This window comes from Natator depressus, chromosome 6, assembly GCF_965152275.1.
Source record: "Natator depressus isolate rNatDep1 chromosome 6, rNatDep2.hap1, whole genome shotgun sequence".
Taxonomy (NCBI): Eukaryota; Metazoa; Chordata; order Testudines; family Cheloniidae; genus Natator; species Natator depressus.
The window spans coordinates 29,951,040-29,962,383 of NC_134239.1; the positions used below are offsets into that span (position 1 = coordinate 29,951,040).

Consider the following 11,344-nt stretch of genomic DNA (forward strand, 5'->3'; position numbering starts at 1 on the left):
GTGAGGTTCAGAGAGCAGGGCCGTTCAAAGAATACTTAGGGCTTGTCTTCACTATCGTGCTGCATCGGCACCACTGCACGGATGCAGCGCCACTGATGTAGCATATTTGGGGAAGCCACGCTACATTGACAGAAGAGCACTTTCCAATGGACGCAATTACCCAACCTCAATGAGAGGCGGAAGCTATGTGTCAATGTAACTTACGTTGCTTGGGTCAGGGGTTCAGACCCCTGAGCGACGTAAGTTACATCGACTTAAGCACTAGTGTAGACAAGCCCTTAGTCTTCTATTCCATATGTAATTCACTCTCTAGTTCCTAAGAATGGCCCTGATCCTGCAAAACAATCCTGCAGTGACTTCAGTAGCAGGCATGAGAATCTGGGTGTAAATGAGGGCAAAATTTAGCAAAGTACCTATAATACCTTTGACTGCCCTGTTTAAGAGAGTTCACTGTCAGCAAGTTTCAAAGCCACTGTAGTGGTTAGGAACCCATCTCCATAGTTAAGGACCTACCTGCCATATGTGCCTTTGAAACTTTCCCCCTTAATATTACCATAGTCTGTTCATAGCCAGGGACTGATTAGCCCTTATTGACCACAACCAACAGAAGAATGTCATACTCACTGCCCCAGCTTCCAGTGATTTTCATTTACAACAAGCCACCTTCTCTGCACTACTGCAGTGTACACCTGGACATCTAGGAAAGGTTTCAAGCTAATTTACATAAGGATGTTTGTTGAATGTGCATGAAGAAGAGGCATCTGGGAGAGAAGTCTGTGACAGAAATGATTTTGCTGATATGGTATTTTTGCCCTGTCTTTGCTTCACCAGGAGGCATCGTGAAAGGGGATGAAATAATGGCTGTGAATGGCAAGATTTTAGTTGATGTGACACTGACAGAAGCCCAGACAACTCTAGCCAAAGCCTGGAATGTGGGTGGGGTAAGTGAATGGGTGTTTTTCCCCCTGAGAAGGACACAGCGGCCATGTGAGTTGTTTGGTTTAAATGTATTCCGCTCTGGGCATTTTATAGTAAGTCTCTCCAAGATGTTAACATTGAAGATGAATTGGGAATTGTCAAGGACTTTATCACAGCATCATAGTTTTATCTAATCCTTCACAAAGGATGCACAAATAACTATTGTTTTGGCTACAGTGAGAATCTTCTAAAGAAGAATGATATCAAGTGTTAAAATTCCCAGTGCAGGGTATAAATGATCATCCTAAGAGTTTGATACGCAGCAGTCGAGAAAATATTTGTTCATTTTGGGATGTAATTCAGAATTAACCAGCTTGTTGTTAAAACGCTCCTTAGACTTTTGAGACTAACTTAGGCCAGTATCAAATAGATCTTTTTCCTGTTGCCCTTTTCCCTCCTAGCGATGGATTCCTCTGTGACTCTTCCCATGATATTGCCATGTTGGTACTGTAGCCTTCCCTCTGCACCTCCTGCTATGTGGAGTAGCCTCTCAATATATCTCTGACTCATCGACTTTCCACCTAAGAGGTTGCTTGGATGTGTCTGAGGGCGGGCAGAGTTTGTCCCTTTTGTGTTTAATCCTGATATGGTTGAAGCTTTCTGTCAAAATTCCACTTTTAAAGGGTCATGTAACGAGAGATAGAATTACCTGGCTGCTTAAGTCTCTCATAACGATAATACATTCTTTTTACAGGATTGGATTGACTTAGTCATTGCAGTGTCTCCTCCAAAGGAATATGATGATGAAATGTAAGTGTGTACATTCTGTTTCCCCAGCAGTTAAACAGCTAGTAACAACAGTCTGGCTAGCTTGCCTTTTAACATACAGATAATGTTACTAAGGAATGTTTGTTTATTTTAACTCTTACTCTAATCCCTTCTGTATGCATAGTCATTAGTTGCCTTCCTCATAGATGTTATTATACACTATCAACTTCCTTTTTCAAGCCTGAAGATTTAATTATATTTCTTAATCTGCAACTACTATATTTGGCTAATTAAATAAATTAGCCACTTGGGGGAATTTTCAGAAATGCCTTAGTGACTTAGGCACCTCAATCCCATTTTCAAAAGCAACTGGGGCATTCACTGGGACGAAGGGTATCTCTACGTTTTGAGCTGGAAGGTATACATTCCACCTTGCGGAGACATAGTGCTAATCGAGCTAGTGCACTCAAAACCGAGTGTAGCCAGAGCGGCATAAGTGGCAGGAAGGACTAGCTGCTCCAAATACATGCCAAGGACCTTGGACGGGTACATACTCAGGGTGGTTAGCCCCTCTCACCGCTTTGGCTGTGCTCTATTTTTAATACACTAACTCAATCAGAGCTAGCGTGGGTCTTTCTCCTGGAGCTGGAATTTGACCTCCGTTGTATGGAAGGTCTTAGAACAAATTTTGAAAGAGAGAATAATTAAAGATGTAGAGGTAAATGGTAACTGGGATGAAGTACAACATGGTTTTACAAAAGGTAGATCATGCCAGATCAACCTGAGCTCGCTCTTTGAGAAGAGAACTGATTTTTTTAGACAAAGGAAACACAAGAGATCTAATCTATCTGGACTTCAGTAAAGCATTTGATACAGTTCCAAGTGTAGACATATCCTCAGGCTCCCAAGTACCTTAGTGAATATTACAAATATCTAAAGCAATGAGATAATGCAAAACTAATCAGTATATTCAGTTAAGCAAAGGACCAGGTGAGTTAAAACCAAATGGGCACATTATATTGAAACCAGTTGTTTTATTTCGGACAGATATTTTCAAAAACAGAGCCTGGTTTTCTAATTTGCCCCAATGAGACATATTTGCAGATGTACCTATGCCAAATACACTGGTAATGGGAAGTTTTATATAGTTCTTATTAAGCCTAATTTCCCATTGCCTACAGGGATCCAGATCCTCAGATGGTGTAAATCACAGTAGCTGCCCCGACTTAAGCGGGGCTACACTGCTTTACACCACCTGGTTTCTGGATCTGACCCAGAAACTGTAGTAAAATGTTTAATACCTATACACATACCAGCAAGCAAGGAAATAACTTTCATCATTATTGTGTGTTTTCATGTCCTGTACGTTTAGCCCTACTATTCCCTCATCAGCAATCAGCCCCAACACAAACAGAAAGGGTTCTGAAGGCAGTGCAACTGTGTACAGACAAGGGTATCTCCTGCAGCTGTAGCCACTGCAGTGGTGAATAGCCAGATCTGGGTTGATACATACTGTTTCATTGTGAGGATGCATTATTTTCTAAAGCATGTGCCTGCCCGTGCATTGCATGCCTCAGCCTGTCTTCTTACCTGGGTCTCACATGGTGTATTGGTCTGTCCTTTGCGCTTTTGCCTTGTCTGATTTTGCTAGAGCACAAGGATTTACAGTTTAGAATGATAAAATTTAAACTATGTTTTTAATAAATAAAAGCAATAACCAGGATCAGCGCCACACTGTACAGAGATGTAGTAAGAGACAGTAGCACACACATTTGGGCCTTTCTCTGGGATGGGATTAGAATTAACTTGTCAAAGTAACAAAAAATTTATATTGCTTTAGCTCCTTTTTGTTAAGCTAAGCAAAACATTTCTGATTACATGTATCTGTTTTAGGCACTTGTGGAGGACCAGTCACTGTACTATCTTCCAAAAATTAGTAGTGCATTTCTTTGAAATGTTTTACATTAGAGATGTAGGACAAAGGGTTGCATGTTGCTTACACATGTGAATTGTTACACATTACTAGTTTGCACAAGATAAGACAAATTGTACAGCACCACTGGCTTGGAGATGCTCATGAATAGCTGGGAGCAGAATTTGGCCCTTTTTGACCCGATTCGCACCTAATATAGATCAGCATGGTTCCATTGATTTCAATGGAGCTACACTGGTTTATGCCAGCTGCAGATTTGGCCCTTTGGGTGGGTGGTAGTTTTGTCAGATCAACAAAATCAGCACATTTAAAGTGCCAAACTTCCAGATGTGCTGAGCATCCCAACTCCAGCTGAAGTCAGTGGGAGCTGTAGGCGCCTTTCAGCTGTGAAAATCAGATCCGTAAATCTATATTGAAAACTGGCAGTGTTCAAGTGCATAACTTCAAGATTTGTATTATTATCAGCATGTATGAGCATGTGCGTGTTATGGGAAAACAGGTCAGGAAGTGCAGGGATAAAAGGAGAACGTCCGAAAGCCGAGCAGAACAAAGAACCATGCAAAGAAAATTAAAATCAATAGTACAAGGTTCTTTAGCCATATAAATAAAAAGCAAACCTGGAAAGAAATGGGACCACTAAGCACTGAGGACAGGATGGAGATTGAAGATAATCTCTGTGTGCCCTAATATTCAGTGGGAGTTAGGCACCTAAATACCTTTTCAGTGTCTGGGCCTAGGTCACTACAGAAACCCAGGAGTCAGTGACTGACTGAATTTAAGGGGAAACTGAGTCACTAGCAGGGTCCACTGCTTGGTCTGGATGGGCCTAGTTACCCTTGCTCAGGGCTGTTCCTAAAGACACACTCTAGCCCTATGCAGATCTAGTTTTTATCCGAGACTATGAGTGCGACAGTCCATTTAACTGACTAATAACGAGATAGAGGCTTATCTAGCATCCCATAAAATAATATATCTATGTGAGCCAGTTAAGAGCAGATTCGTCTGCCAGAGGCAGGTATCGTGGGATTTGATGGAGCTACGGTTCTTTCCATCAGAAAAATTCTACCCTTACCTAAACAAAGAGTAGCATTCTGTGTGTATTGACGGCAGCAAACAAGTTCCCTCAGCAAACAGACATAATGCTTCCTGCTGAAGGAAACTATTTTTCTATCTAATATATCGGTCACCCTAGTTAAATGCCTGTTGTACACTCAGACCCTCCAGGGTTCTGTTGCAATAAACTGGAGCTGATATTTGTTCGGCATCAGTGTGATCACATGCACATTTGATTGTTGTTCGTGTATCATGGTGCCTCTGCTGATATTTTTTTTTCTCTTGGTCTTTGGAATAGTTCTCATTCTTTCCACCCCAAAACAAACATTTGCACATGTGCACATACACATATAGCTTGATCCTGTCCGTTCTGATTGCACTCATGCCCCAGTGGTCTCCTCAGAAGGGGCACAGCTGCTTACAGGATTGGATCCTCGCCCACACAGGCATGGGAGAGCCTATTGTTACATAGGCAGTTGTGAAAACAATTACATGAATTATATCTCAACACCACTTTTCTTATTTTAGGAATTTATGGTTATTTAGGCAGCTAAAAATGACTCCTTCCATAAGTCCAAAGAACAAGAGTTACTGTTAGGGCTGTCAATTAATCGCAGTTAACTCACGTGATTAACTCAAAAATATTAATCGTGATTAAAAAAATTAATCACGATTAATCACAATTTTAATTGCACTGTTAAACAATAGAATACCAACTGAAATGTATTAAATATTTTTGGATTTTTTTTTACTTTTTCAAATTATTGATTTCAATTACAACACAGTATACAAAGTAGACAACGCTCCCTTATATTGTTATTTTTTATTACAAATATTTGCATTATAAAAATGGCAAACAAAAAACAATATTTTTCAGTTCACCTCATACAAGTACTGTAGTGCAATCTCTTTATTGGGAAAATACAACTAACAAATGTAGATTTTTGTTGTTGTTACATAACTGCACTTAAAAACAAAATAATGCAGAACGTTAGAGCCTACAAGTCCACTCAGTCCTACTTCTCATTCAGCCAATCGCTAAGACAAACAAGTTTGTTTACATTTATAGGAGATAATGCTGCCCACTTCTTATTTACAATGTCACCAGAAATTGAGAACAGGCATTTGCATGGGACGTTCGTAGCCAGCATTGCAAGGTATTTATGTGCCAGATATGCTAAACATTTGTATAGCCCTTCGTGCTTTGGCCACCATTCCAGAGGACATGCTTCTATGCTGATGACGCTCATTAAAAAAATAATGCGTTAATTGAATTTGTGACTGAACTCCTTGGGGGAGAAAATGTCTCCAGCTCTATTTTACCCGCATTCTGCCATATATTTCATGTTATAGCAGTCTCAGATGATGACTCAGTACATGTTGTTCACTTTAAGAACACCATCACTGCAGATTTGACAAAACACAAAGAAGGTACCAATGTGAGATTTCTAAAGATAGCTACAGCACTCAACCCAAGATTTAAGAATTTGAAGTGCCTTCCAAAATCTGAACAGGACAAGGTTTGGAGCATGCTTTCAGAAGTCTTAGAAGAGCAACACACTGATGCGGAAACTACAGAACCCAAACCACCAAAAAAGAAAACCAACTTTCTGCTGGTGGCATCTGACTCACATGATGAAAATGAACAGCGTTGGTCTGCACTGCTTTGGATTGTTATCAAGCAGAACACATCATCAGCATGGACGCATGTCCTCTGGAATGGTGGTTGAAGCGTGAAGGGACATATGAATCTTAAGCGCACTGGCATGTAAATATCTTGCAACTCCAGCTACAACAGTGCCATGCGAACACCTATTCTCACTTTCAGGTGACATTGTAAACAGGCAGCATTATTGCCTGCAAATTGTAACCAAACTTGTTTGTCTGAGCGATTGGCTGAAGTAGGACTGAGTGGACTTGTAGGCTCTAAAGTTTTATGTTGCTTTATTTTTGAATGCAGTTAATTTTTTGGACATAATTCTGCATTTGTAAGTTCAAATTTCATGATAAAGAGATTGCACTACAGTACTCGTATTAGGTGAATTGAAAAATACTATTTCTTTTGTTTTTACAGTGCAAATATTTGTAATAAAAAATAAATATAAAGTGAACACTGTACACTTTGTATTGTGTGTTATAATTGAAATCAATATATTTGAAAATGTAGAAAACATCCAAAATATTTCAATAAATGGTATTCTATTATTGTTTAACAGTGTGATTAATCATGATTAATTACTTTTTTTTAATCGCTTGACAGCCCTAGTTGTTATTCACATTATACCTTGGTGTGTCTGTCAACAACCGTTCATGTCTCTTTGCCTTTTTATTGAGGGCCTGTTTCTATTACTGTACTGTCATTTAGTGATTGTCCCAAGAATTATCCTTAACTGCTTCTCAAACCCAGTTTATAGTGTAAACTTTCTGTGTGCTTTTCATGTATGGTTTTTCTAAATATGATTACAGGCCCCTAGAAGGACTAAGGTAAGACTTCTCATGTAGGCTTGCATGAAGATTTTGTGGTCGTTCTCTCTCTGGGTAGATAAAATGCAAACCAAAATCAGCCAGTTGTGATTTCATTATTTTATATGGTGCTTATCACAAACTCCTAAAGATGCATTCTAGCTAATTGTTTCTTTTTTATTGCAGGACATTTTTTTAAAGTAAAGAAGGTAAAGTTGAAGAAACTAAGTCTGTGCCCTGAAGAAAGCTGCTGATTCATAAATATCAAATCAATACCATTGCAAAATCTACTTTTATATGAGAGAAATATGATTTTTTGACTGTACTAAGAATTCAGTTGGACTAGAGAGAAACCTCATATTTAGACTCTTTGGGCAACTTATGTAATTTCAGGATCTTCGCATCGATCCAGAGCAACATATGCTTATAGGAGAAAGATAATTCCTGAGAAATGTTGCCAATGCAAAATAGTTTATTCTATAAAATCCATTTTTCTATAAGGTTTAGGGGTCAAATTTTGAAAACCAGCCTCCAAAAGTGCACCTGCAGTTTGCCTAGAAATGGACATCAGTATGCACAACTGAGGAGTTGAAAATCATATACTTTCTCACAAGCAGTTTCATAAGTCAGCTTGGAGGGGATTGTCTGGCATTTTTACCCTACATATTGTATTTTACTATTGAGGTCTGAGGGATCAGTGTTTGTAACTCCTGTTAACATGAATAGATATTATCCTTGTAAATCAATCAAAGCCCAATTCTGCCTCCCTTCTGCACAACGGTGAATTTCACTCAGTGTGCGTAAGACCTAGACCAATGGTGGGCAAACTCTGGCCACCGGGAGCTGCGGGCAGCCATGCAAATATAAACAAATGGCGGCCCGCCAGTGGATTACCCTGACGGGCTGCGTGCAGGCCGCAGGTTGCTCACCACTGACCTAGGCTGATTTTGAACGCTTGCGGGGGCTTAAATGGTGCAAAGGATTTATGCTGATTCTCTGTACAGAGCTGAGTTTCATCCATTGCGTAATATCTTAGTCAGCAAGGATTCCCATTGACGTCAATGCACTTGTTCAGAGTGAGGTACTACTCAGCCTGAATATTGGTAGCAAATCAGGCCCTCAGGTATCAATGGGTGAAGAGATCCAGTTAAGGATACCCTTACTCATTTGATTAGTACCCAACGAGACTATTAATGTTAAGGCTAAAAGATCACACCCAAAATATAACCTCATATTATCAATGACTCAGTATCTTACAGTTAACGATTATTACAGTTAACGATGCATCTGATGAAGTGAGCTATAGCTCACGAAAGCTCATGCTCAAATAAATTGGTTAGTCTCTAAGGTGCCACAAGTACTCCTTTTCTTTTAACAATTATAGTAACTCATTTGATTTTAAAATAAATTGTCTGATAAAATTTTTTTTAGAATTTGTTCTGAATCTCTTTGAAAGCCATTGAACGTTTCTTGCAGTAAAAGTTCATCTTGCCTTCCTTAGATTACCCTAAATAACAACATGCATAGAGATCTAAGCAGTTTTTAATTTCACAGACATTTTAACAACTAGAAAATCAAGATGAAACTAACAGATTTTATTTCTCAATCAAATACTTTCTTAAATAAGTGCAAAATCTTGTCATATTCAACACCCGGTAGATGTTAATAACACAGAGGGCCTGATCCTTGGCAGGGTAAATTGGTTTAGCTCTCTTATAGAATCAGACCTTATATCATCTAAATATTCCATTACGTCAGATTTCAAAAGACACCTAACATGAAGACATTACGTATATTCCTATCTGTATATTGCATTTCATGTTGTCTTTAGGTTTTTCCTTTCTAATTTACTAAGAGCTGAAGCCCATAATTCATACACACTGGGAATTGTATATGCTCAAGGCATATGGGATTGGGCCCTAAATGTATAACATGACAAAATAACAAAGTATTAATTCCAAGTTGAATCATAATGGCGTACCACTATGTGCACTGATATCTTTACGTGTGAGCTGATCTCTTTGGTTTCACATGCAGTAATCTATCAATAAACCAGTTTATGCATCTGGGTAGGATACATGTTAAACTTTTCAAATCACTCTCTTACAAATAAATAGCACAAGAATAAAATTGTGCATGCCAAACACAAGAACTCCTGTTTCTTTTTTTATGCACGTGTTGGGGGTGGGATGTAATAGCAGATAATAGCAATCTGCTGAGGATACAGTTTTTCCAAGCCAATCTTGAATAATAAGCTTCTTTGCAGCAAAACAAAAATGCTTAAGGGGGCTGGAGGGAAAGATGTTGATGGATAGATGGAGCTATGGGTGGTCTGAGCAGCAGTAACACCCTCCCAGATTTTCAGATATGCCCAGTTGCTTGGGGGCATGCTAGAGTTCGGCTGCTTCCTTCTACATCCTCTCCCAGAGTTGTAGAGTCCCTACCAAATGGAATAACCTAAGCACATCAAAATAGGGCCAAGAGGAGAATGCAGCAGAGCATGCTCCCTCTTCTGCTCTGGCTCCCCGCTTGCCACATGTTGCCACTGTTGTGGAAAACGAGTCACACCATCTGCTTGGTTCAAACAGTCTGAGGCCTTTTATTGAATACAAGCGTGCAGGGAGAGGGAGACAGAGATGGTCACACGCAGGTGCCACTCTGGTCTCTGTCTGCCCTGCCCCTATAATACCAGTCTTATATAGGTCCAAATCCAAGCCAAATGATACATTTCCTTATTAGTTTTTTTTCACCACTCAAGCATTATTAATAAAACCTTATAAGGAGATAATGGAAATACAGTTTCATAATTAGCACTGTGCTGACACACCTTGTTGTTACCAAGATCTGCGGTTTGCTGTGGCAGCGTTTTGACTAGGGACTTTTGCAGGGTGGAGGATGCATATAATGGACAGCTAGGGACTCTTCCGGAGGCCCTTTGGCTCTTTTCTAGTTAGAGATTGGCCTCGTCCATTATCTGGGTCAAGTGCCACAGCCTAGCATACGTAAATGCTTTTAGCTTAAGCCAAGTCTTACAGCATACAGGCCTGCAGGCCTCTTACGTTACAGCTCTTGCATATGTTGCATATAGTGCATAGATTGTGCCACAGAATGGGAAGGGGTCAGGTCAATAGTAACTTCCCCCACACCACCCTCTGCACTGTCTAGTGACAAGTATCATGCAGCCTAGTGACGCTATCAAAAGTCGAACATTCAGAATACCCTCAGTGTATTCTGTGACACACCTGTAGCATATAGAGTAGTAGTATACTGAGATTGAGGCCCCAACTGTGATTAGTGCCCTAGGCACTGTATGGACACATAACAGAGAGACCCAAAGGACTTACAATCTAAGTAGACAAGACCAGACACAGTGTGAGAGAGGGGAAATATCTCCCTTTTTTTTTTTTTCTCAGATGGGGAACTGAGGCATAGAGAATTAGTGAATGAGATTACCTGGGAAGTCTGTGGGGGAACTATAAATTGAACCCAAAGCATAGTTCCTTAACATAAAACCATACTTCCTCTCCACTTCTACCCAATCAGCTGATTTAGTCAGACATCACTTACAATGCACAAGAGGCAGCTGAGAAAACCGCATTTCTCTGAGGGGTGTTTTATTGCCATCCAGCACTGATGTTTGAGCACTGGTTTCTTAGAGGAGGAGTTGTGTCTGCTAGTTCTGATTCAATACCATGGTGGCAAAGCCACTGCAGGGAACCTAGCCTGGGAGCACTCAAAAGAAGCAGCTGAAACTTCTGAAACCTCAAGTCTGTTTTTAACAATTGGCCATATAGTGTTTTCTTCTTGTTCATTCTAGCTTTCACAAATCTAGGAGCTGAGTCATTTCTTCACCTCTTCCAGCCATTCATGCTAAAGATCCTAAGCTAGAAATAAATACAGTTTTCAAGCAATTTTTTCATTGGATACATCTTGTTGCAGAATTTTCCAAGGTGCTTAAATGAGTCAAAGGCACCATTTGAACTGACATCATACTGTTTCCTGGCTGCTGTAATAGGTTTTACATGATTACATATCTCATATTAGGGGATTCCTGTCCTTTTGTAGGTGAATCAAACCAGCTGCTAGACGACTGCAGTAAGTTAAATGGGACTTTCTCTTTTATCCAGTTGAGATATGGTGTCTTCTTTGAGAGTATGGAAATTCTGATCAGATACACTAAATAGCAACAGGTCTGAGTGCCACACTGAC

The 11,344-nt window shown here is 39.9% G+C and overlaps 1 protein-coding gene across 4 annotated transcripts in view; it reads left to right on the plus strand.

The window, feature by feature from the left end:
• Positions 1-9,277, plus strand: part of USH1C (USH1 protein network component harmonin) — a 100,568-nt gene extending 91,291 nt beyond the window's left edge. For all 4 annotated transcript variants that reach the window (XM_074954911.1, XM_074954912.1, XM_074954908.1 and 1 more), the window contains 3 exons: positions 832-941; positions 1,673-1,728; positions 7,322-9,277. In XM_074954911.1, coding sequence (XP_074811012.1) covers positions 832-941; positions 1,673-1,728; positions 7,322-7,334 — 179 coding nt within the window. In that variant the 3' untranslated portion in view covers positions 7,335-9,277. The remainder of the gene's footprint in view (positions 1-831; positions 942-1,672; positions 1,729-7,321) is intronic.
• Positions 9,278-11,344: the final 2,067 nt, after the last annotated feature.